This window comes from Lampetra fluviatilis, chromosome 3 (assembly GCF_964198595.1).
Source record: "Lampetra fluviatilis chromosome 3, kcLamFluv1.1, whole genome shotgun sequence".
Lineage (NCBI taxonomy): Eukaryota > Metazoa > Chordata > Hyperoartia > Petromyzontiformes > Petromyzontidae > Lampetra > Lampetra fluviatilis.
This window is the reverse complement of record NC_136277.1, coordinates 23,931,796-23,957,402: the sequence shown is the minus strand read 5'-3', so window position 1 is coordinate 23,957,402 and position 25,607 is coordinate 23,931,796. Positions and strand designations below refer to the sequence as shown.

At 46.6% G+C, this 25,607-nt stretch overlaps 1 protein-coding gene across 1 annotated transcript; it reads left to right on the top strand.

Annotated features, from left to right (window-relative positions):
- Positions 1 to 297: 297 nt before the first annotated feature.
- On the top strand, positions 298 to 19,112 carry LOC144955139 (TLC domain-containing protein 4-B-like). Its single transcript, XM_078885465.1, has 7 exons — positions 298 to 429; positions 8,463 to 8,732; positions 12,126 to 12,215; positions 14,861 to 14,919; positions 15,403 to 15,497; positions 16,568 to 16,641; positions 18,050 to 19,112. The coding sequence occupies exons 2-7, from the start codon at positions 8,554 to 8,556 to the stop codon at positions 18,402 to 18,404; spliced, it is 852 nt and encodes a 283-aa protein (XP_078741591.1). The 5' UTR covers positions 298 to 429; positions 8,463 to 8,553; the 3' UTR covers positions 18,405 to 19,112.
- Positions 19,113 to 25,607: the final 6,495 nt, after the last annotated feature.

Sequence of the window (25,607 nt, the reverse complement as noted above, 5' to 3'; positions counted from 1 at the left end):
ATTTAAAGCTTTCGTGACTGCAGGGATTCATCTTCTTGGTTCTTTCGGTAAAGTCACGTAGAATGGAAATAATAAAATAATAAAAATAAAACATAATAAAATAATCCTCATTCACCCTCTCTTCTCTCCATTCACCCTCTTTTCTTGCCCTGACCCAACATGGGCGGTGGAGGCGGCTTCAGTGACGTCACCGCCGCTCGGGCTGCCACCGCCCCGCCCCCAGCAGCCGCGTGCGGGGGGCGGGGGGGCGGGGCTCTCACCGTCGGGGTTACGAGGAGGCATCGGCAAACCACACGAGGCGATCTCGTTGCTGTTGCGACTGCTGCTGATACTGCTGCTGTTGTTGCCTGCGACTGCTGCTGCTGTTGTTGCCTGCGACTGCTGCTGCTGTTGTTGTTGCCCGACACGACACGGACAAGAGAGAGAGAGGTGAGTTGTGGCCAAGCCTTCATTCACAAGCCGTGAGAAGGAACTCAACGCGCGGTGTGAGTGCAACAAGTGGCCTGGGCTCTCTGTGTTGTGTGTGCGTGTTGTGTGTGCGTGTTGTGTGTTGCGTGTCCGTGTTGCGTGTGCGTGTTGTGTGTTGCGTGTCCGTGTTGCGTGTCCGTGTTGTGTGTGCGTGTTGTGTGTTGCGTGTCCGTGTTGTGTGTGCGTGTTGTGTGTTGCGTGTCCGTGTTGTGTGTGTCCGTGTTGTGTGTCGTGTGTCTGTGTTGTGTGTGTGCGTGTTGTGTGTGTCGTGGTGTGTGTACGTGCTGTGTGTGTACGTGTTGTGTGTGCGTGTTGTGTGTGTACGTGTTGTGTGTGTGTACGTGTTGTGTGTGTGTACGTGTTGTGTGTGTTGTGTGTGTGTGTTGTGTGTCGTGTTGTGTCTGTGTTGTGTGTGTGTACGTGTTGTGTGTGTGTACGTGTTGTGTGTGTCTGTGTGGTTGTTAGTCGGACGATGCCGCCGCAGGTAACTTTGCGAGACGGTGGTTCTGGCACCAGCAACAGGCGTCGTCTTCTCCAGTTTCATTCCTCATCCTCGTCGCGTTGGGGTTGTGGTCCCCTTACGTAATGGTGATGCCGCGTTATCTAACAACGCGAGGTGTGTGTGGGGGGTTACTCTGTCAGCAACATGACGAGGTTCATGACGATGGAAGCGATGATGGTGATTTATCCAGTAAATTGGATTTAATAATGAGATTTTGTTGCAACAAGTGTACCAGCAACGCCATTGATAGCAACATCTATTGTGACGACGACCATCTTCGTCTTCGTCGTCAGCTGCTGTATAGAGGAGGAGGGGGGGGCGTGAGTGGTAACTCTGGTACAGAAGCGATTGAATGTTCGTCGTCGTGGTGGTGTCTGATGGAGCTGCTGCTGGGCCCTCTCCCCTCCACGTCCACCCCCCACGTGGAGCCTCAACCCCCATGGCCGAAGGCCCCCCCCCCCCCACATAGTCAAAGAAGGAATCTCGGAGTTCTCATTCGAACGTCATTTATTGTGAAAATTCGGTCACAGTGCCTGTGATCACTGTTTCATTGCTTTTATGGCTTTATTTTGGTGATTTTCGAAAAGTTTTTGGTTTGGCCATGTTTGTTTGTTGTAGTACAGAGTTAGACGGATGGCCTTCATCTAAGTTGTCTTGTGGTTGTTGTTGTTGTTTGACTTGCATCCCACTGGGATTTTTGCACACAGGGTTGGTGTACGGCGTTTTTTCTGCAATAATTTTGCTGTCTTTTCTTGGATTTTCTGTTTGCACTCAGTCAAATAGTCACTTTAAGATGTTTTTTGTTCATGTTTTTTGTTTGTTGCGGTTGCACCCGATTCAAGAGCCGAATGGCTCACAGGGCTACACCTAATAAATGAACTTGAACTTAAGCAAGGGGGGCTGGCTGGCTGGGGGGGGGAGACGTCAGACTTTCACTTCTTTAAACTTGAAAACTCGTCGTCTTAACACGAACAAACCCGACCACTGGCACGGGACGGGTGGCTCACGGGGGCCGTTTCACGCTCGAGTCGACGGGGACTTCTTGGGGGTCGCTACTTGAGAGGGCCCCCCCCACAACACCGCAAGCCAGGTCTGTCGGTCTCACGTCGTGGCTTTTGTGGTCAAACAACGCGATTCGTGTTGTACACAGCAACCAGCTGGCCTATGCCCATCCTGCTGCTGCTACGTGAGCTGGGTCGTGCATGGAGCACCACCAACAACAACAATGCCGTGGTGTTGTGTACAAAGTTGTTTTGATATTGACGTGGTGAGACGGGTACTGTGGATTAACACAAACCGTGCTGCTGTTTAGCAAGGAGGTGTGTATATCGTCTGCTTGCTTATCTATGTTGCCACTTATAGTCTCCACGAAGACGCTCAGGATTATTTTGTGTTGTGTATAAGATGATATTGCGTCGAGTAAGGACCCCGTGAATGAAAGAGTGGGGTCCCTTGCCTATAACATCTGACTCCTGATTAGACTCTGAATGTCGACACCGGTCCAGTCTTTGCTTGTATTGGGTCTTGTATGAAGGGGACGCATTGCACTGCTCATCTCTTATGTATAAACACGTGTTTTAGGACGACGTTTTGCGTATCAGAAGGCAGGCAAGAAAGATCATTTGAGCTGTACGTTTATACCTCCATGTCTATACACCTTCGCCAACCAACCCTGACCAGTGCGGTGAAGAATGGTCAAATCATCCCCCACAGCCTCAGGGGTGGGCTTCAGCAGTTTCTTAACAACAGGGTGTGCAACACAAAATTACACATCATCGTCATTATCGGTGAGGCACTTGTAGATTTCTCAGTGTTTGTTGTGACATTTATAGAATTAAATCCGTCAGGACATCTGCGACGTATACTTAATTTTTTGAAAGAGAATGAAACAAAACATTGCCTACTAATTAATCATGATGAAACACTCCAGAGGTCACCGGTTTGCTCGCCTGTCACGGAACTCGAGACAATGGGCAGATTTATTAGAATCCTCCTGGCTCTTGTGCACCCAGCTATATAAATCGGTGCGCCACAGGCAGATCGTGTGTCGTGGGGTCAAGTGACGGCAATTCCTACCTCTTCCAACATGTCAGAGTAACTCTGCAGAGCTATTCACGGAGTGTAGTGGTGTGAGCATGAAATTGCAGGGCTGCACCTTTACCTCGTATAAACCCAATCACAGGCAAACCTTATCGCGTCGTAACTATCAAGATGTCCTTTGCGAACAGTGCAGAGACGACCCACACCTCTACTCCGATCACTCAGAATGCGCCCCAGTCTCGTCAGATGTTGTAATTTAAGCAAGATGAAGCGAGGTCAGTGCAGCAAAATCCATTGTTGCACTGTCATTCTATGCTGCCACGTGTATGCTAGCTACCATTTCCTTCACCAGCCCGCACTGCCCAGTGTGGTGAAAAATGGTAAACAAAAATAACATGCACGGATCGCATTCCGTGGGGAGTCCGTCATTCAGCGGTAGATTGAAAAAAGGGCTGTACAGGTACAACACCGAATCCACACATCTTCATCATAGCCATGATGGGCCCACTGCGGGATGAAGGCCTCACAAAAATGTCGATAACCGGTGAACTGGTAACTATTGTCATAAACGCTAGTCACGAACCGATAACGATTCCACTGGAATGTTGGAAATGGAAGCACGTGCCGATAGTTCAAGCAGCAGAACTGTGGTGGCAGCCCGAAGTGTAAATCGTGTCTGGGTAAATACAAGGTAAAGGTGCAGGGCTGCTACTGCAGGAAGGGCCTCCACCAGAGGGAGAGCTTGTGGGTATTTGGTCTCCTCTGTCACACTAACCAGGCATGTTGGTTAGTTGCGTATTCGGTTCAACTGCGGATGCAGTTGAACCGGCGAACTCTGGCTGGCAAGTTTAGTGCGCTAACCATTACACAAAGGCAGCTGCCTGCATTTCTCAGTTTAAAAAGTTAACCTGTTTATATATCGGCACACTGGATACTGTTTTTAAGTTGTTATTCCGTTGACGGTTTAACAAAAAAAAACCCGAGTAATAATCAACCTAGCACATGCTTAAAAGTCAGCTAAGGTCACTTCTGCAAATGCTCTCCTGGTCTCTTGAAGTCTTGCTCACTTGTTTAAACAAATTAAACTTGAAATGTGCACATGAGCTGATTTCATCACTGTCCCCGCAGTGGACGTGTTGGTGGACACATTCCACCCGTTGGCGTAATTACTCGTGACCCCACATACTACACCACAGTGGTAAAATATCGTGGATACACTACTGTGTATGGTTTTGCAGTTGTGCTGTACAGCCCTCGGAGGTGCGTTTTCAGGTTGTACTGTGGGTTATTTGGCCACCATGCCAAACAACACGTGGTATAATCTGAAAATCCGAGAGCAACGGTGTGTGAATAGTTGTATTTGTGAATGGCTGGCACGCGTGTAGAAGATGTTTGTCTGTGATGTAAAGAAATCGACTCTTAACAATCGGCGATTATATCGAGATCCCATCACTGGCAACACAGATGGGTCGGTTACGAGCAGAACTCAAGTTGTATAGATTAGGATTGGTGATACGTGAGATTAGCCAGCTGGTGGCGTGAGCTTAATCAGTGACTGGAGGAGCAAGTTGGTCGAAGGGTGGAGGAGGATGTGATCGCAGGGTGAGTGCAGATTCTCACATTACGTAAGAATTGGCAGTGCCACCGTGAGAGCGTGAGATGCACTCTGATCGTGTGAGACTTGAGACGTCTGTAAAATCCGTGATTTCCTCTTTATGTGCATGGGAATTTCAGGCAACCAGGCAGCTTAGAGCAGGCTGAGAGCAGTCTCCCAACTCCAGCCCTCGTCACCTAACCGCGGTCTCTGCCTAATTCGTGATTACCAAAATTTTCTGTGCATATGCAAATCAAGTGACTGTGCACGGCATGCACCCGATGGTTCATCGTCATGGAATATTTATACCATGCCTCCAATATGGTACACCTCGTGCATCAGAGCAGAGAGGGGTATTTTAGATGATCACTCGGTAAGGAACTGATTGCAGACCATATGTAATGTTCAAAAACAAATACGGTAAAGACAGTATGTGCTCGAGTCTACCCTCGTTTGTCCACTTAATTTGATTTCAAAAGTTATTTGAAAATAAAGTCTTCAAATTAACCCTAAATTGTTGGTAATCACAGAAAACCTGAACCTTGTGGGTTGAGAAAACTGGCTTAAAGGAATAAAAAAAGCAAGAAACAGTTATTCTGTAGTAGCTATACACCTCTGTGTACCATGTCTTCTGGCTATCCTCACCACAAATTTGAATATTTGTAGAAGATTACTTTTAAAGCTAGTCATGTATGCCATAATATCACTTTAGTGACAACAATGCATTGACATTGGGATGAATGAGAGTGATTTGGTGATGTCACCGGTGTAATGTAATGAAGCTCAAAAATAATTGTTTTCCTCGCATGGGACAGAAGCCTCGGTTAAGAGCTGCCAAAGAGATTGCTTTTAGGGTTGTTTTTCTTGAATCGCAAAGCTAAGCTCACACTGAACTATTTCTCCTCTACAAACCTTGTACAGTTAATTAAATACATTCACCAGTTAAATCGGCCAATACAGCCACTGTATTAGCATAGTTCAAAAACTAATACCACCTTTGTAATTTACTTATAAAAGAGGCACACCATATGTATAGCAGCACGTGTTTACCCATTGGCACACGTGTGTCCTGGCACAGAGAAGACGCCCAGTGCTCGGACTCGAAATCAGGTTCTCATCTGTGCAGGCTCAGGTCTGAAATTACCATTATTCACCCACTGATTAGAGAAAAAATGCACCCAGGGCTCGAACTCTCAATTTCATTGGCGCTGGCTTGAACATATCAATTCTGATGAGATAAAATAACCCATTTACAGGGCTGGAACCCAGGATTTGGCTGGTGGTGTTGTCTCGGTGCCTCTATCGGGCAGCTGTTATGAACCCACTGAAAAAAACACCCAGACTGAGGACTTGAACCCAGAATGCTGGCGGTGCTGTATCGGTGCCTCTGACCCAACTATTTATGTACCCACTGAGAAAGACAACCAGTCCCAGGACTGGAACGCAAGATCTCGGCAGTGCTAGCTCTGTGCCTCTGACCTGTCCCCCTGAGAGAGACACGCAGACCCATGACTTGAATGCAGGATCTGAGTAGTTCTGTATGTATGTTTAACTTTTTTCACACTGTACGTAGCCAACCGTGCCAATCAGAGGTTTTGGCTCCGGCGATCAGAATCGACCTCCATTGTGGCCGCCTCATTCCTTTTTAACGCTAAGGATCGTGGTGTCCCAGGCTTGCTGTGGTGTGTGGCTCGGCCGAGATTGAGTTTCACGTCAATAAACTTTAGCCTGGAGGCCTGGCGCAGAGTCAGGCGGTGTAACGTGACCACCACCACTGGTGGCGAGGGCGTCCCCTGCCTTTGGAGAGCTATTCTCAGCTGCTTTTGTAACGCCCCTTGCCGACCTTGGGAACCACGAAAGCAAATATAAAAATAACAATAGAAACATTAAATTAATAAAAGTCAAAGTACAGTTATTCCTTGATCTACGGAAACTAAATTTACGGAATTTAAATGTAACGTAACGTAGATATTAAGGAATGAAGTCGACATGCGTTACGCTAAATTGGCGTTTACGGAATTTAGAATTTCGATGTAAAGCTTTCGTGACTGCAGGGATTCATCTTCTTGGTTCTTTCGGTAAAGTCACGTAGAATGGAAATAATAAAATAATAAAAATAAAACATAATCAAATAATTCTCACGACGAATTTAGAATCTCTAACTTAATAGACTTATTTTGAGTATTGTTATTAATATCCTATCATGAAATTGTAGTGATTTGAAGCTTTCGTTACTGCAGGAATTCATACTCTTTGGTTCTTTCGGTAAAGTCACGTAGATAGAAAAATAACTAATAGATCACGACGTTTCGATCGCAACACAAGCAATCGTCTTTAGGTGAAACAATTCAGCAGGCGGACTGCTGAGGCAGGAAGATATGTAGCGAGAGAGCGACTGGAACCAAAGGTTATAGACGTTTGTGGTGGGTATAACCCAAGGGTAAGTGGGCAGGGCTAGGGATGGAATTTGCAAGTAAATGTAAGATCACAAAACTCGCATACCTGGCTAATCCGAGGAGTGGAGGGAGGGGCTGTCGTAACGGGCGAGAGGGTGGGGGTGAAATCTATAGAGGGAACAAGGTGATAGAGAAAATATCAAACTGGGCAAACTTAGAAATGTTATGCAACTCAGAGAGTCGGCCAACACAACAGTTATCACTTCACCTGGTTGAATATTGGTTGATCAACGTCCTTATTTCTTGGGGCTGAATTTGTTTTCTCCATAGGAACGTATCTCCAGTCATATAATGAAAGTCAATGGGGAAAATGGGGTTTGATATACGGAATTGCGCTGAAAATTAATCATTATGCTCGTGATGCTTTCGTTCAATAGTGTATGTAAGAATCGATCATCTGATAACGGTACATTGTAGCTGATTGCGCAAACAAAACAAACAAATAAACACAAATCAGGAAAACATTCCAAGAAAAAATAGACAAGAATGTAATCTTGAACCAAAGTGATTCTTACATTCCATATAAATTCATGTACATAATGGGATGCTAATTTTTTTAATCTATTGTCATATCGCTACCATGATTCCATTCAGAAATCCATCATCACTGTTGTTACTTCCTGGTCTATAAAATGAGCACCACTAAAATGTGGGAGTCAACAATTGTTGCCCATTGGATCTTCCTGTTCCTGCCACTGGTTCAGGCCTGGCCGTACAGACGAGTTTTGCCTATGCTTGCTTGAAACGGGAAACTTGCAATATTTGTTTTCAAATTTGCTTAACCAAGCACAGAGGAGGGTTCTGCTTGGGTCGTTTGGCCAATCCTTTGTTGATATTTCACCATACGGTGGGAATGGGGGGGGGGACCCGAGATAACCCAGCAATGTAAGGCATGGTCACACATCCCCAATCCAGAGCTCTTGAGGCAGGGGTCGGTGGGTCAGATAGATTTGTGAAACCCCCAGCCCGCTGGACTGTCAGGTGGCCAGGAGATGGCATCAATGTGAATGAACTGGCAGACCCGTTTGTGCGCACCATTGCACAATACAGTGCCCTCGTGTGCACGGGTTTTCTTTGGGCACTCCAGTTTACTCCCACACACAAACTACTCGTGAAAAAGGAATTGGCCAAACATCCGAATGCAGAATCTTTCTGAAAAACCTTTATAAGGCTTTCCTGGATAAATATTTCACAGTGGTTAGCACACTGCTCTGATTTATGAGTGGAGGGTTATATTTGGAGATGTTCTGACCACCCTGCTTCATCAACCATAACGGAGACAGCAATTGGAGGCCTTCAACCAAAAGTTAATTTACAAAGGTCTGTAAATTATTATTAGTATTATAATGTATTGCTTCACAGATCTCCACATTTTCTTCTGCTTTGTTGTCTCATTTTGCAGGGAACCGGACGTCAGCATTGTAAGGAGAGTGTGGGGGAGAGCTTCGGAGTGAGGAGCATCACAGCGAACAAGAGAGAGGGGAAGAGGGAAGATGTCCGGCATTGTGAGCCGCGTGTCGGAGGGCCAGACGGCCGTGAGCTGCTTCATCGCAGCTGCGAGCTTCGTGCTCTTCCAGGTGCTCTTCCACTGGGGCAGCGCCCTGCTGAGTCGTCCCTTCTGCGTCGACGTCGCCAAGATGTCGAGGCAGGCGCAGATCGAGTGGCACTCGAGGTGAGGGCTCCCACGTCTCGTCCGCGATCCATATTACCTGGCGCCAGGGCCGCAGCAGAGCCGAACAGTGACTCTCCTCACTTCATCACCACTGTCTCAATTCAGATTTTCCCCTTGGTTTTTAATTGACGTGTTCATTAGTGAACTTTATTAGTCTCATTACCACCACCTTTAGGTCTTTCCCTTTTTTCACCGGCCTCTGGGTGCCTCACCAATGCCAGTCTCGATAACCTGCCCTCCTCCATCCTCAACACATGCCCCGCCCATTGCAGCCTGGTCTTACAGATTACATCTACAATGAGCCGTCCAGATGAGGTTTTGGGTCAGAATAATTTACCCAGAAATGTTGACACCATGTGACTAAAATATATTTTCTCGAGTTGAAATGCAATGTTAGATTGGAAGTCATGAATAGTTCCGACTAAATACTGAACAATCTTTCATGATCATATGCGGTAGGCATAAACTAGAGCTGTACATTTGAACTGCCCTGTTACATTATACTACTCTACAAAAATGGTCTTGAAACACAAGAAATTTGGTCAGTGAGGAAGAGCTTTCTTCTTTCAAAAACGTACATGTACTGCAGTTTAGTGGTTACACATTACTGAGTGCTGGGGGAGTTTATCATGCAATGTGCAAACCACTATGCCATCACTCTACCCCTGATAACGAAATAAATGAGAGAACACAAATAGGTTATGTGGTTTGCATCTTCATCTAAGGTAATTTAGGCAACATTCTGTTTAAATCTGCACATTTAACTTCTCGCCGTGTGCATTGAAGGGAACGGTGCTGCATGGCTGAGCGAGGCAAGTGCAGTCAGTGCACGAGTGTCTCATCTGCCCTGGCTAACTCGCCACCGATTCTGGAGCTTGTCCGGGCGTAAAGAGTGAGCCCTGACTTTAACCACGAAGCCATGGATTCTTGTGCAGCTCTTCTAGACCATTGATGGTCCAAATGATCCATCGTGGACACGGAGAGCCTGGTTCCAGCCTAGCCTGGGTTAAGCTTTCATCGGAGTGACCGTGGAAATGAGGTGCGGGGGAAGAGTAGGAGCATAATGATTAATTGATTGACACTTATTCTTAAGCTCAAGATACGTGCCTGTGTAAAGGTCGATGTATTCGATTCCTATACGTTGTGATGTTTTTGTGTTATCCCTGCATCCACTAGTGGCCTCTACATTAACCCCGATTGTAAAAAAACAAATAAGTTTTACGATTCTTCGAATAGAATTATGACCTTGAATCACGACAATTCATTGCACCGCCGGGGTTGGGGAGAGTGGGCTGTGAGGTTAATCATAAGACCCCTTGTGAGCAGCTGACCATGTGTCGTAACTCCCTCCACTCCCAGCATGTCGTAACAGCCTTATCTCGAGATGCTATGCACACGACCAAAGTGTCAGTGTCTACCTGCTCGCACCAGCTTGGGGAGGTGACCATTTCCATGGACAGCTCTGTGCCAGTGGAGTGATCGGTCGAGAAGAACAACCAGTCGGTTGTATCTGGAGGAAAAGAGAAAAAACAATGTCTCGTGCCTGAACATGAAGAGCGAGAGGTTAGATTCTGAGATGGCCAGGGTGGGAGAGGTGGCGGCGATCGAGTTGAGAAGTCCTGGGACCCACTGAGTGTGGGAGTGCAGTATAAGGGAGAAACATCCACAGTTTAATCAGGACATCCAGAAAGGTAGAAGAATTCCCAAATATAGAAAGGGACTTCATTGATTTTAAATATGTTACACGTAGTTAAATCTCCATTATCCGTGGGCAGACTATCCTGGTTGTGGAATAACCATGCTTGATGATTAAAGGAAAATAGCAATCGAAAATGTTACAGTATTCCACGCTCATTCACACCTTTTACGCCCATGCTGCTTCTATTATTAGCTGCTCTTCACTCTTGACTCATGACCGATTACTTTAGGAACAATAAAACAAGGTGGCGCACATTCCACACCTTCACCCGCTGTGTACATGGGTAAAATATTAAATACGTTGTACAGTCTTTTCCATGATTTGCATTAACGATGTTTTTCTTTATCCGGGTGACACTTCCCCATGATCTTGGATATTTTAGAATTTACTTTACATGCACATGTTGCCTCTTATTGGTGTTTAGCGTGAAAATGACATTGTTTGGAAGTGCCCAGAGAAAACCCACAACTGCGCACAGGGAGAGAATGACTCAAACCGCCGCTAGGCAAACAAGGGCTGTTCAGAAGCAGCTTGCCTCGTGCAGGCCATACTCCTCTTTGCCCTTGAGGCGGTCGGGCGAGGGCTTGAGTGACCTCGCTGCTGTGGCCAATTCACTTAACGGTCCGCCCGGTTAAACATTTATGACGTCCGTTGGATGCGGTGCGGTGTGGAGCACAAACCGGGGTTTGGTCACCGGCTCCGTGCGCTTCCTTTATTTATAACCAGAAGGACGATGAGTTGACAGATCACCAGGGTCCATTGCCTCTTGTTGTTGTCATTGTAATAGCAACAATGGTAATAGGTTATGACGGAAAGCCGGAGCAGGAGGATCGTGCTTAAATTGGTATGTTTGGCCAATTATTTTTTAAAGAGTAAACTGATTCAAATTAGTTTTTTTTATCTCGGGTTAGATTGTGTGGTTAATACCTGATGATGCTGGATGTAATCCAGCTAAACGTCGTGTATAATTTTCAAAATTGTATTGCACTTTCAACAAACCGGTTCTCTGAAAAACAATCAATTGGCACGTTTGTGCGGGTGACAACTTGATTTGTTCGGCTGTGGTGGGTGGTGGCAGTTGCAAAGCTCTAATTGACATATCCAGACGAAAATTTTCATTATTAATCATAACATTGGTTGCGAAAGCCTATGTGTGAAATTAAAGGGCGTTTTTTTGTTGCATGGGTGGAAACCAAAGAACACATTCAGTCGTGCGTGCAACTGAATGTCTGCTTACTGCCATCTCCTGGCCATCTTCACACCCCAGTGGGTTTGGAACATTCACTGATATGCGTGATCTAGCAACCCTTGCCTCTCGAAGCACTGCTATATTTGCCTTCACTGTAATTTTTTTCCCCTCCGTTATCTTGATAACTGGAGGCTCTGGTAGCCACTTTCAGAGTGGGCTTTCTCTGGTCGCTTCTACACTATGTCCATCACTTCTGCTGGACCCAACACGTCCCATCAGTGCATTATTTCACATCATCTAACCACACCTTTCGTTCGTGGCATCTACCCCGTTTACTTGCAGCCACACGGATGGCCACAGATGACCCATCTTCGCTCTGAATGGTCTTCGACTTTCTCTCTCCACGTAGTTGTGCTGGATTGGAGGCATGAAATGACACTTGCCTTGACCGCTTGTCGTTGTTCTTGTGGTTGAGAGTTGTTTCCACCTGCCTGTGCTGTTGCAGGGTGGTGTCCACTGCCCACGCCTGCATCGTGGGACCCATCTGCCTGTACCTGCTGTGGTTCGACGACGGCGTCAACGCCGACCCCATCTGGTGGGTGTCCCCTACTGATCCAATGTAGCCCAGCGTAGCATAGTTGGGTCCTGCCAAGCTACCCACCAAAACAAATTTCTGCCTTTTCTAGCTCCGTGTATCCAAGGCTAGCTTTAGTGAAGCTCATTTTCAACGGTTAAATGCAGCCAACCGAGTCCAACCGGCCTAAACAAGTCCATCCCAGCTTTGCGTAGTCAAGCTTGAGTCGAACCATTTTAGCCGGACTAGAATACCCAGCGAAACTTAGCCTAGCCTATCGAAATTTTATCTAGCTTTTCTCACCCTACACTAGCCTCGCTTCCCTTTGCCTAGTCTAACCCAGCATAGACTCTCCACAAAGTCGTGCTACTCATTTTATCGACCCTTGAGAGATGATGGGGTCGAGTTAACTCCCGGTTGGTTTTTGAATTCACGACATCACAATGATATTTTATTTTACCAGGTAGAGCCCACCGAACTGTATAGTTCTTTTTCAGAAGCTACTTGACCACAAATTATAGCTCAATAAAGTGGCTTATCATGTGGACATTTATAGAAACTAAATACTCAAACGCATATTTCTAAATGAGGAAGGAAAAACCGGAGGACCTGGGGAAAATCCACGTGACCATGGGGAGAACATGCAAACTCAAAATATACAGACGTCCGGGTCGGGTTTGAACCCACGACCTCCTGTATACCAGACGAGGTAGTTAACATCTCGCCACCATGGCGCCCCAATTGTAAGGTGACCTCTCTGACCACAGCAACAGGCAGCCATGTGGGGACAACCCTGAGCCAAAATTAACACTGCCCAAGTCACGTTCCAGTGGTGATTCAATTACTTCTCTCGACAGCGTGCCTGGTAGAGGGCTATAAAAAACCCATCTGGACAGGCGATCTAACAATATCCATTTTTCTGTGAAAGCCCCACTGAGTCTCATGACTTGAGGACGATCCTACGTTGGAATGTTTATCCATTTTCTTTTCTAAACCCTTTCCATCTAAGGTCTAAAGTGTTTTATGCATAAGCTCGGTCATCCATCTCGAATGGTGGAGCATGATGACGCCCTTCAAGGTGATCCAATATGAAGCTTAAGTGTAAAGGTGTGTTGCGATCAGGAACTTGCACTATTGAAAACCCACTAAATTTATCACGGGGTTTTCCAAAAATAGAAGACAACACATTAAAAGCACTATTAGCAAATATGCCATCTCATTTTGTGCTTAGAGCTACCTGTTAGAAATATACAATTGCAATTTGCACTGAAGGCTACCCATTGGCTTTCATACTGCTGTTTACAGACTCCTGAAGACAAACGCATGTTTGCGAGTGTGCCTTCATGCTACAAAATCCAGATAAGCTAGTTTGCCTACATTTGATTTATTTATTAGCTTTATTTTAATGAGCACAGAGTGGTAGCGCAGTGCGCACTGTGTTCTGAACCCATTAGCCATCGGCTGATGGAAAGAAGCAATGATGAGGTGCAGTGGCATCAAGAGCATTGGCCACGTTGACCTCTTGACCTTGGTGAGAGCCAGTCTCCACGTAGTACAATAACCACCATTTACTTCTCATGAGTGGTGATTCTTCCGTGTTTTATTCCTGGAACAAACTCTCACTGCGCATGAAACAATCATCTTCACTGACCTGCTTACAATCCTCCCTTAAGAGCCATCTGTTCTCCCTTTACTATCTTGCTGCTACTCCCTGCTCCGGCCCCCAGCTACGACCAGGCCTACCCCAAACCCCTGTCACTACCTGTACCACAACCCCTACTTAACCGCACCCAACTGTCCTTACTGTCACCATAACTACACCGCGGCTTTTAATAACCCCATTCTTTATTTTGACCACTTGTCTAATGTACAATTGTATCAGTATTGTAAAGCGCCTTAGACTAAGGCGCTATCTAACTCTACATATAAGATGATAAAAAAACAATATAAGATGAGATCATCGTGATGGTAATGATGATGATGGCTATAGTTGACTTCAACTTGACCTTTGAGTTGTGATTAAAAGCAACACCTGGCCGGATGTGTCTGCACATGTGTATGTATACACAGTATTTATATACAAATGTGATTGTGTGTGTGTGTGTATATATGGGGAGCGGTGGCAGAGTGGATAGCACCCTGCACCATGAACCCAGCATCCCGAGTTCAATTACCAATCACAGCCAACACCAGTGACAATGATGTGAATCGGTCCTGGGCCTCCCGTAGGTTGACTCAGTCTTAAATAAGTACCTGGTGGGGTGTAACACGTTCCTTCGGAGTGGGCAGGTAGGAACTTGGTTGGACGGCGCATTCGTGTGATCCGTGTCGCGCGGCGCAAGCTGTGTGGGGCGTCGCGTCACATGGTGCCGAGCCCGCCCGAAGCGCTCTATGAAATACAAATCGAGGGCGTGGCTATGCACGACAGACACACAAATAATCCCTGGTGGGCAGTGTGGAACTGTTGTTCCTACCTGTATAAACATCAGTACTGGGGAGACAAAGGTGGTCGGGCATGGTGCCTGCCACCCCACCCCCTCGTGTGCCAGCCTTGATAGGTGCTCACTAACAGCTCTTGCCCAGACAGTCTGTGAAGGCTATACGGGGGGGGGGGGTCTTTGTATTGGTGTGCACGTTAACATTAATTTGAGTTCTGTCCCACACAGGGGTGACCCCTCCAAAGTCCAGATCAGCATCGCCATCACCGCAGGATACCTGTTCTCAGGTGAGGCTCTAAACACGCGCACCGAAGCCACACAGACCACACACAAATCGCACATACACCATCCCTCACATTTACACTAACCCTACCACGATTACTCTGATTCCAACTCTCAATTTAGCCACGACTCTTAACGCCGATCGTAAACTTTAATCATAACGCTATTTTTCATACTAAAGCTAACCGTGGCCCTAAGACTAACACGAATCATTGCCTAACCATAATGCCTACTCTTAAATCTACATCTCACCATAATACTAACACTAACCATTTCCATAACCCGAATGCCATTTCTAGCCCTAAACCTCCCACTACCACGTACCATAAACCTAAAGATAACTCTAATACTAATCCTCACCCTTACCAAAACCTTTACACCAACTATAGTACCCCAGGCCGTTTCTGGTGCCTGTTTGTCCCTGTGCTCATGTACCCATGTGCCCCTGTGCTCATGTACCCATGTGCTGCCCCTGTGCACTCCCTCAGATCTGCTGGTGATCTTCGCCTACTGGCGCCTAGTGGGGGACAAGCTCTTTGTGCTGCACCACGCCGTCGCCCTCTCCTCCTGCTACTACGTGCTGGTAAGCCTGCCCAGGGCCAATAAAATACAAATATCCCCCGTGTAGCCTTAATAGGCTGTTGGGGGAAGTACTGTTAGCGAGCACCTACGAAGGCCGGCACGGCACACGAGGGGGTGAGTGCCCTGCACCACGCCCGGCCGCCTTCGTCCACAAGTGCCGATATTTACACACCACAACAGGTACTCATTTAAGGCTGAGTCGACCCAGGGGAGGCCCATGACTGGTACAGATCATCGTCACTGGTGTTGGCCGCGAGTGGAAATCGAACTCGGGTCGCTGGGTTCGTAGCGCAGCGTGTTAACCACTGCGCCACTGCCCCCCACTACTGTGTTGGCCTGGGCCAACACGGTACCACCCAGTACCCCGCGGTACCACCCGGGAACACGCAGTACCACACACTACCTTAAAGTGCCACACAGGTACTATGCCTTATCACACATCGGCATACTAGACAACACGGTGCCACATGGAACCATAGAATGCTACACAGTGCCTTAGAACACCTATCTTGTTCCAAATTTCCATAAAACAGGCATATAATACAATACAGCGTAGCGGTGCATATAGTGGTTAGCTAACTGTGATTGATGAATGATATCTGAACCAGGCCCCCACCCCTTCATCAACCTGCATTGACCAGCACGGTGAAGTATGGTCAAACAACCCCCATGACTGACAACCGTGTGGAGAGGGCTTTATTATGATTTGCCACGGCCCTGCCAAAGGGATGTCGGTTATTATTTAGTGCGATAAATGCCACAAAGTGCCATGCGATAACAAACCAATATACAATACCTTAAAGATACAATGCATCACAATGAAATAAACCACACAATGCAATAAAAAATGTTCTGGCTCTCAAAATAGGAATATGGAATATCCACCACAATCTCCACTCGGGGTCTGCCTACGAAGATGAGCACCGCTCCACTCTCGTTGATGTGGAGAGAAACCTGTATCTTGTTGGAGGAATCTGCCACACAACTGTGAGGCTTTCCCGGATAAGGGGTGAATGTATTCTGCATGATTAGCATTCACATACTTCTCCTTTCTTTTGTGCGTGGTTTTAGCAAGACGGTGTTTTGGCCTACTTTGCAAACTTCCGACAGATGGCGGAGCTGTCTACGCCCTTCGTAAACCAAAGGTAACGACACCACACGCCTCTCCGTGTACAGAAAGATACAATCCACGACTCAAACGGGCCCATGTTTCTTTATCAAAAGTGCATCCACAGCAATGCAGTTGAAATCTGCATCGTTGAAATAAAATGGTGCCGATTCAACCTCGCAAATTCCACAATAATCGTTAGCGTCGTGACTCAAGCAAGCCCGACTCTGCTAATGAGGCACTTCATGTCAAAATCGGTCCAGAGTCTGGTTGTGCTGGGTCACGTCTGCTGATATGATGCACTCACGGAAGGCCGTGGGGACGATCGGTTGTGTAAAAAAAAGTTTTATATTTTACGAGACGAGATTAATACACGATGGATACGTAGTGTCTGCTTATCGGTTTTGTCTCAAATCCCAGCTCATTGATAACATGATTTATTTATGATTTAAAAATTCAATTTTGCACGCTGGACTCTATGTAGTAAAGTTATCCAAAATATAGTTTACCAAGATCGTTTTTACCAATATGCGGGTGAACTTTTTGGCTCCCCTGTAAGTACATGCTTTGAGAAAGTTTTAATGTGGCAAGAATGTGTTGATTGTCTTTTATTTTTTTAAGTCTTAGGATTGTTCAACATTATCGTTTTCAAACGAGTGCACACACAGGGTAGTCTCTTACCATCCCATCTCAATTTCAGAAACATTGTGTTAATGTTGCCTATCTGATAATAGGTTTTCATCAGCATTTCAGTGAGATATCACTCACGGGCAAAGGAAAATAAGGGAAGGGCCTTGAGCAAGGGCAGGGAGTCGACAGTACTGGTGGCGAGTGTGAAGGGGGTCGCAGACGATAGGTGCAGCGGAGGGGATCGTGCGACCTCTCACTCACTTGAAGGTCGCTTGGAGGCTTCGACAAAATCCCTTGGTTTCTGGAGCTAGAGTGCGTGGAGGAGAGTAGAGAGAGACTTGAGAGAGAAAATAGAGGCAGGGATGAGATCATGGAGGAGTACTCTTAGGTCTTTTCGGTAAAGTCACGTAGGTAGAAAATAAAAATAAATAATAAAAATAATTATAGAAATAAAAGAATAAATCACGACGTTTCAGAGGCAACACAAGTCTCCGTCATCAGGTGGGACCGTCACAGCAGTAAATTTAGCTGTGACGGTTCCCACCTGATGACGGAGACTTGTGTTGCCTCCGAAACGTCGTGATTTATTATTTTATTTATATAATTATTTGTATTATTTATTTTTATTTTTTACCTACGAGACTCTACCGAAAAGACCTAAGAGTATGAATCCTTGCCGTCACAAAAGCTTCAAATCTCGAACTCACGGAGGAGCTTCATTCAGGCCACACCCTCCGCGCTGCAAAATAACCATTTGGACCTGAACGCCGTCGACAATCCCTCATTGTTCCTTCCCCTCCTCTGCCGGGCTCCAGGTGGTTCTTGGAGGTGCTCGGCTACCAGAAGTCGTCGCGCGCCTACGTGTGGAACGGCCTCGCAATGTCCGCGTCATTCTTCCTGGCGCGCGTCGCCACCATGCCCGTGTACTACACGCGCACGCTCAGCTGGCTGGGCACAGAGGCCGAGGCCCGCCTTGCCTGGGGCCACCGCCTCGCCTGGTGGCTCCCCAGCATCACGCTCGACCTCATGAATATCGTGTGGATGAAGAAGATCGCCCGCGGGTGCTACCGCGGCCTGCGCCACACCCTCGGGAAGGACTCGCGGCCGAAAGTAACGATGGAGGCCGCCAAGCGAACGCCAGAATCTTTGGCAAACGGGAAGACCGACTGACCCGACCGACTGACCGACCGACTTCGCGCATCCGTCTGGGTTTTTAATTACGATTCAAAAATACTGTTTGATTTTTATCCAATCCTATTTTTGGGTCAACGTTATTTTTGTACAGAATACTTGGGTGTTTTTTTTTTTCTTCTTCAGAGGAGGCGACAATGTCTGAAATCGCCCCCGAAAGTTATAAATGGTCGCGAGATGCGGGAATGGGCTAACGGGGAGATTGGTAACCAACTGCTCCATCTCCATGCACTCCACCAACCCCTCACCTCCGAGTCACTCCATTACGGGGGCTTGCCTCATCATGGCTAGCACACCCTGGCAACGTTTTGAATTTGAACCCGTTATGTAGGTCAGTTGATCTTTAATGGGTAAACTAAGCGCTCTGTTGATGAGCGTTCTTTACGAGATGCCTTTTTACACTCCCGGGGTCACGTTTAAATCGCGAAGCACAACCGTGCTGAAGCACTAACCAGAACGATTGTATTGGTAGACACGCCCAATATGTCCGAATGACGGGGGCGCGGCCACAACCTTTGTGAGCTTCGACACGGTTATCCTGGTTTTTCAGACAAAGCCCATGCCTTAATGCGCCCCCTTGTTAAGATGCGATGCAATTAGAGAAAAAAAACAGCATCTACACACCATTGAGTTTCAAGATGCCACACTTCAAATGTGAAAAGCAGGTGCAGCGCAAAAATACACAGTCCGGGGGGGGGGGGGGGTGGTGGGAGGGCACACCACCCACACTCAGCGTCTACGCCATAGTGTGACGTGTGACGGTGCTCAGGGTGGGGGGGGGGGCCTGTGGGCCCCCAGACCAGAATAATTCACTTAATCAGTTCCAACTTGTCAGTCCCATGTCTCCTTTGCCTGTCCTTCTGTGGTCGGTGTTTTTGTAAAATCTCACGATTCCAGCCGTCTTTTGAGCTGGCTGTATTACCCGCCCCTTTATCTTGCCGTGCGATTTCTTCGCTTGCCGGTCCCTGCCGTACAAAGCGCTTTACACCCTCTTTGGCACCCTGTGCGTGAGACTGGAGACTAATTGTCCACCTTTATCTTCTCACCTAATTTCATGGATCGGTTTTGTTACGTTAAAGTGTTAACCGTTCACTGGTAACCATTTACCATTCTCCGTTGAGAGCTGCCGATGGTGATTGGTTCACAGTATGGTATAGTCTAAACCTTTCGTAAACAGCTTTTCATTGTTTTGTCGCTAACCTGACCTTTAAGGACCACTCCTACATTCTCGTGTCCATCTTCTGGCTTTGGGTCATCCACTTCGGTTACGAACCTCTGGGTGCCAATTCATTGCCCTTCTTGGTAACCCACCCTCCCCTGTGCTGACAGATATGGCAGGAGCACCACGCCACACAGATTCAACTCTATTGGTGTTGTAAAACAATGGGAACTGAAAAAGCTTCATTGCTTTGGGTGGTACCATTTTCAACTCTGGTCCATAAACTGTAACCCAGTCGGCCAAACCTCCGATGGCAAACGCAGAGTCTGGCCCCAAGAAGGTTCCGGATGTGACCACTGCTTTATTTAGGCTTTTAACATTCACCAATTCGTCGATTCTAATTGATTCTTACACTGAAAATACACGGATCATATAATGTGTGAAAGAAATTATTTCTAATCCATTAATGTGGTGTGCGATTTATTTTGTGGTCAGCTTACAGTTTCATGGAAATCTTGTGGCCACTGTCACACAAGTTGCAATTGTGTATTTCCTCATGAATTACAATCGTAATGTAGTTGTCATTGTTCAACTTAAAATGCTGCTGTCGTTTATGCCAGTTCTCGCCACTCTTAGAGTCTCTATGTACGAAATGGGAGAAAATATTATTTGTGATTGGATTCATCACTTGGAACAATGATCATTCGTAGACTTGTGGCAGGGGTGATGTGTTCCTTAGTCTAGTTTTCGGTGTCGGTCGCATGGGCTGTGACTGACCCAGCCTTCAAATGTCTTGCTTTATCATTTTGCTAACTCGCAATAACCTGCTGTGTGTGCGCGAGTAGTTCAACTCAATCCGTCACATGTCGAAAGCAGCGGTGGTGGTGTGTGTTTGATTTAGCTCCGCTTATGCTGTGATGCCCAACTTGGAGCTTCTCTCTCCACCTCGCCTTGTTCCCCACCCCTCTGACCCTCCCCCCCCCCAGCTGCAGTGGGGCGTTGTTACTGACAATCAAATCACCTATTTATTGATGTTGACGTATTAAGTTTTCAATTCCTGTACAATGGGTACGAGAGTTCTATACTTGGGGGTTTGGGTAATGTGAAAGGCAGCCTTGGCAACACACGTTTGATGTTTACAGGGTGGCAACAGAGACCCGCCGTTTGGTGTCTCTTGATGGGATAAAGGCACGTCAGCCCTGTCAATGGACCTATCAGACTGTGACATCATATTCTGTTCAGATTCCCGGCCTGTTTGATCACATGCTGATCTCACCAGAAAGTGATGCCACAGGAAGAGCCGCTTGCTCCAGGAAGTCGAGGCGCTGATCACCCTGCCATCACCCGATTCTTCTGTGGGTTTTGACGGGACGCCTTGGGGCGATGATGAAGAAAACTTGCGCTGAACTGAACGGGCGACTCTCTGCGGTCACAGTTACTCTGTGAGAATTGCGTTGTGCCGGGCCGGGCTTTAAGGTCTGCAAGAGACCCAGCGCCGACCGTCCGAGTCTGACCTTGTGCAGGGTCGTGTGAGTAGATTAGTTTGTGCAACTGTTTTGTCTGACGTGCGTGTCTGTGTGTGCGTGCGCACGCCACGTGTGCAAAGCACTAATAATACACTCGTCGGACCCATTCCATTCCGCCTGCTGCCCCTACAACCATAGTGCCTTAACACTTACGACACGGGTACTCTTACAAGCAGGGTACACGCGCTGCTAGAACAATTGGTGGCACGTTCCACTGAACATGGACTACCATTTTGTATGCGGTGGGTGCCTCAATGTGCGTGACGTTTAATTTGGGACCGAAACATTTTTGCACCGAGACTGGGGTGGTAGTGGTGGTGGTGGCTGCAGCAGTGGTGCGAAAGCACGTTGTGTTTTTAAGACGACCAAGCCAATAAAACAAAACTCTTGTCTAGGACTGTGTCTCCAGAGCTCTTCGGTAAAAGTTTGCAGCTTCCAATGGTGATAAAAACAATAACTTGAAAGTTATGTTAATGAGCCCTCCATCATTGTACTGCTCCATTGACGTACTTGCGGTCGGTGATGGCGAACATTCTAATACATCACTGTAGAGATGTCAGTAGAGGGCGCTATGACACAGTATTTTATTTGAATGTTAAAGCTTCAAAATTCGTATCGGAGGAGACACCCAGCCTTGGCAATAGCTGGACAGTTGCACAAAACGGGCAACCTTGGTCATATGTTCACATTCATCACCATCCAAGCGTGGATTAAAAAGTTCGTCTGACTACATCCGATACCAACTACCGTATAGTCCCTAATCGGTTGACAAACCTCACCCAAGTGAAAGCCACTTGATTATACAATTGATTATCCACATAATTAAAGTGTTCAAAATGTACATCCGAAATATGGAACTGCCCAGCTGTTTGAATTGTTTTGGTTTGCGTCGCTTGACACCTGAGCGTGATTCGTCCCTGCGTCAGTGCCACCGTGTCATGCTGTGGCCAGATGCCAGCCCCACATCGCACCCACCTTCCTGCTCCTCTGTGTGCCGCTTCGCTTGTGCCTTTACTGCTCACGTGTTTTGGACAACTTTTCAGCCAAGTGAAATCAAATGTATTAACAATGAGTCACTTAAAAGCAACCAGCCATGACTGCAGCAGTGGTTGCGGTGGTGATGGTCTTTTGTGAACGTTCCATCCCCACGATGTGAATGCTCTCCAACGCTCACGGTCAACAGGTCACCACGGCTGATGCCACCACAAGGTCACCAACGTAAGCCACTGAGGCCACCTCACTTCAATGATGCTTCCTTCTGTCGGTTCTTACCCAATTGACACCCCCACGTGGGTGACGATAAATGCTTGTGACGGATCACACACTTGCTATGGACTGGTTTAAACTTTTAAATAGGAGGCCAAGTTCCATGTCAAAAGGTTTTGATCAAACGAGCGCAGGGTGGTGGCGCTCATCTCGAGATGGCCCTGAACCAGTGGTGTAAATTCCACATTCCCATGGCTGGGGACAGTTATCCACGCAACCGCTGTTAAATAATTACCTCTTTTCAGAGTACTTTGTGGTTATTTATTATCGTCACGATCAGGGCAAAAGCTGTATTTTGAGTGTGATGTTTAGACATGTCTTAAACTGTGGTTCTCATATTGTAGTTACGTTGAATAATTTCTTAGTTCGCTCCAGTGATTATATGTCAATCGTGGCTAATCAAAGTTAGGCAGGACTTTACCTGACCCCAACGACCCCTCCTGCAAACAATGGTATAGCCCTTTGATTGCCAGGCGGTACATACAATCAATGAACGCTGGTGACAGTGGAGAGCTGTATCATGTTTAATGGTGCGGCGGTTCGATGATCAGCCTTCTCGGAGGTTCAAGTTGGTGTTTATGTCATGGACACTTATCCAATCATTTTGGCTCAGGCGGGGGAGTGTTTCCAATACTCCATGGTTCGGTGTGTTTCGTGTTTGCCAAGTCACAAGATCTGTGTTTTGTGTTGAGAATTTGCGATCACGTTAATTGGACTGGACAAGATTGACACATGGAATGGCACACACGGATGTGCATGGGGTGGCTGGAGTTTAGAAAACAAGTGCAGACACACCTTTAATAACCTGACCCTAAATAAGGAACATTTTGGAGAATCCGGAGATTTAAGGAGATGGGTGTGGGTGATGCACTTGGATGGGTGCAACCGTTAGTGTGCAACCCAGCCCCTAAACCTCGTGTCACTTCCTCACTTTGCTTCCCAACGCCAACTGTGGACAAGACCCCATCCCATTTTAATTAAAGGTCTGAGCGTGAATCTGTGAAGCCGTGTGAGTCGTCATTCCTTCCGGGCACGTCCGAGTGTTATTCTGCTCGTACGAGCAGTCGGGCGACGCCGAGGTATACGCCACGAGAAGACGCAATGGCCCAATGTGGAGATGAAGTGATGGCATCGGCCCATGTGCAGGTGGAATATCGCATCGCAGGACCGAGAGTTTGCGACAGCTTGGATGGTCTTTTTACAGCGGTAGATTGATGGATTGCTGTTGATGATGACATGTTCATTAAACAAAAATGACATTTACTCAATCTTGATGTGAATCTTGATTTGAAGCTTTCGTGACTGCAGGAATCCATACGCTTTTGTTCTTTCGGTAAAGTCACGTAGGTATCTTCTTGGTTCTTTCGGTAAAGTCACGTAGAAGGGAAGTAATAAAATAATAAAAATAAAACATAATAAAATGAAATAATTCTCACGACGTTTCGGCTACAACGCAAGCAGCCGTCTTCAGGTGAAGAATGAGACACTACCAAGCTAGGAGCTTATATATAAACTGGGTTGGAGGTGGAAGAGCGCCTTAACAAAAAAGAATGTGCATATGAAGAGGAATTTAGCATATTCATGGTAAATGCGTAGGAGGTGGGCGGGGGGGGGGGTTTCAAAGGCATATTATGCCCATGCATTATGCAGGATCAACAGCACCAAGGGGGGGTGCAGGGAGTAGCATTAACAAAGGAAAGGAATGTTATTGATATGTAGCTGCAGTTACTAAACAACAACGTAGAAAACTAAAGTATAAACTACATTAAAAAAACTAAAGTATAAACTGCATAGCACCATCAGTATACTTACTATACTCTACAATAAGCTGAGTTACTAACAGCAAGTAATACATTACAATTCTACGTCGTAAAAATTATATAATATGCTTCCATCTAAACTTTATTCTCTTACATCACACGAGCATATACCGTACTATATACTGCCATAGATAAACCCAACATTAAATTATATACTGTATTACTATAGACCACCATATACATTTCAACATAACACTATGTATTATTCTACCCACCCTAATGTGTATCGAAATGGTTTATTACGTCCTTCCAATGATTGCTAAGCCAGAATCCATCTTCTCGGTTAAAATTGTCTCTGTGTTTGTATATGTGGATCGCCTCATGAACGAATCTCTCATGATAGCCAGATGGCTTGCAGAGAACCTCTGTCTTGGAGAAGTCAATGTCATGTGAGCCCACTGAGTTGTAACAGTGGTCTGCCACGGCTGAGGTGTTTGTCCTACCGTGTTTCAGGTCAGCTTTATGTTCACGGATGCGGTCCGAGACATGTCGTTTGGTTTCCCCAATGTAACTGCTACCACAGAGGCAACTTAGTTTGTAGACACCAGGGTACTGTATGTCTGGAACCACATCTTTTACAGACGGTACCAGATCACGGATTTTATGTACTGTATTGAATCGGACCTGGATCTTGTGTTTAATCAGGATTTTGGAGATCTTTTTTGTGACCCCAGCAATGTAGGGTAAGGTGATGGTCTTGAAAGGCTCCTCAACAGGATCCTTCTTGATGGTTGGAGTGATGGCTTTGCGGATTGTGTAGTCGGAGTAACCATTAGCCTTAAGAGCTTGGCGTACGTGTTTGAGTTCACTGGAAATGTGTTCATGGTCGGAGATGCATTGGGCTCTATGATATAGAGTCTTGATGAGAGAATTCTTCTGGGATGGATGGTGGTGGGAATCCGGTTTTAGATAAGCATCCGTATGGGTGGTTTTCCTGTAGACAGTGGCTCATTGAACCATCAGGTCTCCTTTTGATTAGGACATCCAAAAAGGGTAGCTTGCCATCATTTTCGACTTCCATGGTGAATCTGATGGCTGGGTGTATGGAATTGATGTGGTCGAGAAATTGGTCTAGAGCAGGCCGGCCATGTGGCCAGATGACAAAAGTGTCGTCTACGTACCTCTTCCATAAGGTCGGACGTAGAGTGGCAGTCTGGATGGCGTCCGTCTCAAATTTCTCCATGAAGATGTTGGCTACAACCGGAGATAGGGGGGAGCCCATTGGGGTGCCCTCAATTTGCTTGTAGAAAGTTTCATTCCAAGTGAAGTATGTATTGGTTAAGCAGTGTCTCACCAGGGGGCGTACCCCAGCATTCAGTCCTTGATGAACCAAGTCTTCAATGATTGCGATGGTGTCAGGTACAGGAACCTTGGTGAATAAGGAAACCACATCTGATGGCTGGGTGTATGG